This window comes from Sphaeroforma arctica (genome assembly GCF_001186125.1).
Source record: "Sphaeroforma arctica JP610 unplaced genomic scaffold supercont1.8806, whole genome shotgun sequence".
Lineage (NCBI taxonomy): Eukaryota > Ichthyosporea > Ichthyophonida > Sphaeroforma > Sphaeroforma arctica.
In genome coordinates this window covers 1-1,177 of record NW_014031752.1, presented here as the reverse complement: position 1 = coordinate 1,177, position 1,177 = coordinate 1, and the positions used below count along the sequence as shown (strand labels likewise).

General features: G+C 37.8%; 1 protein-coding gene across 1 annotated transcript; it reads right to left on the bottom strand.

Moving 5' to 3' along the window:
- Positions 1-309: 309 nt before the first annotated feature.
- On the bottom strand, positions 310-568 carry SARC_16759 (hypothetical protein; the record flags this gene model as incomplete). Its single annotated transcript, XM_014289140.1, has 1 exon — positions 310-568. A coding segment is annotated over one exon (259 nt), but the record flags the coding sequence as incomplete, so codon positions are not given.
- Positions 569-1,177: the final 609 nt, after the last annotated feature.

Here is a 1,177-nt window from a genome sequence, read left to right as displayed (position 1 = left end):
ACACACACACATATATATATACACACACACATTATATATATATATATATATAAATATATATATATAAACATATATGTATATATATATATATAAACATATATATGTATATATATATATATAATATGTACATATACATACATACATACCTGTATATATATATACATATATACATCATACTACATTGAACTATTTATATCATGTTTGTATACGTCCGCGTGGATTTGTATTATGTACACTGGTACATACACCACGTAATAAGTAAATGTGCGTCACAACACTGTACACAACCTTAAAACTGGTTCTGCATACCTGTTAAAGCCTTGAAGCTCTTATTAGATGGTAACCTACTCTTGGCCACCAGATGAGTGAGGTGCAGGGCGTCTGTGACATTTTTCATACTTACAGCCCGGCGCATGCCGTCCGGATGAGCATCATACTTAAGCTTTAAGGTGGCTATCGATTCCTTTGTGTTCTTAGCGGCTAACGTTTCCTTTGTGTTCTTATTTTCGAGCGCATCTCTCGAATCTTTGCTCTTGTCCTTCCCCTTAGACGATGAAAAAAACGGCATTGTTGCTGAACGACTCTTGCTTTTAACTACAAAAATATGTACGTATACATGAGACCTAGGCTCAGGCTGATGATCCAAGCGAATAAAGCGAATACACACAAACGTTCGTTCGTGGTAGGTCTTTTCTTTTTGACAAATATATATATTATGGCCTCAAACCATGAGTTGGCACAAGCTATGTAGTTGTCTAATACTTCGTACAACTAACTGTGTCCATCGAGAGGCGTGAGACGGAACTCGGAAGTTATGAACGCCAACAAACTGTAGCAACAATACGACCTTCGACCGCGGCACGGAGTGTGTGTGGCTCACCTGTGGTTGCACTTTTATTGGTCACAAATCGTGTTGCTGAATTATTCATGTTTTTTCAGGCTCTCTTTGAGTGAGTCATTTTTATCACAGGCTCTCTTTGAGTCTTTTTTAAGTGTGGACGACAGGTCGACAGGTCGACAGGTCGATAGGAGGTGAGGACTGAGGAGTATACGATATGAGCTTTTTTTAAAATAAATTGAAATTGAAGTTTAAATAATTATATGGCACATTGAGAGAGTTGAAGAAAGTCGCTGATGATGTTCACGCGCCTTTCTATTCCTGGCTCATTTGTTGCTC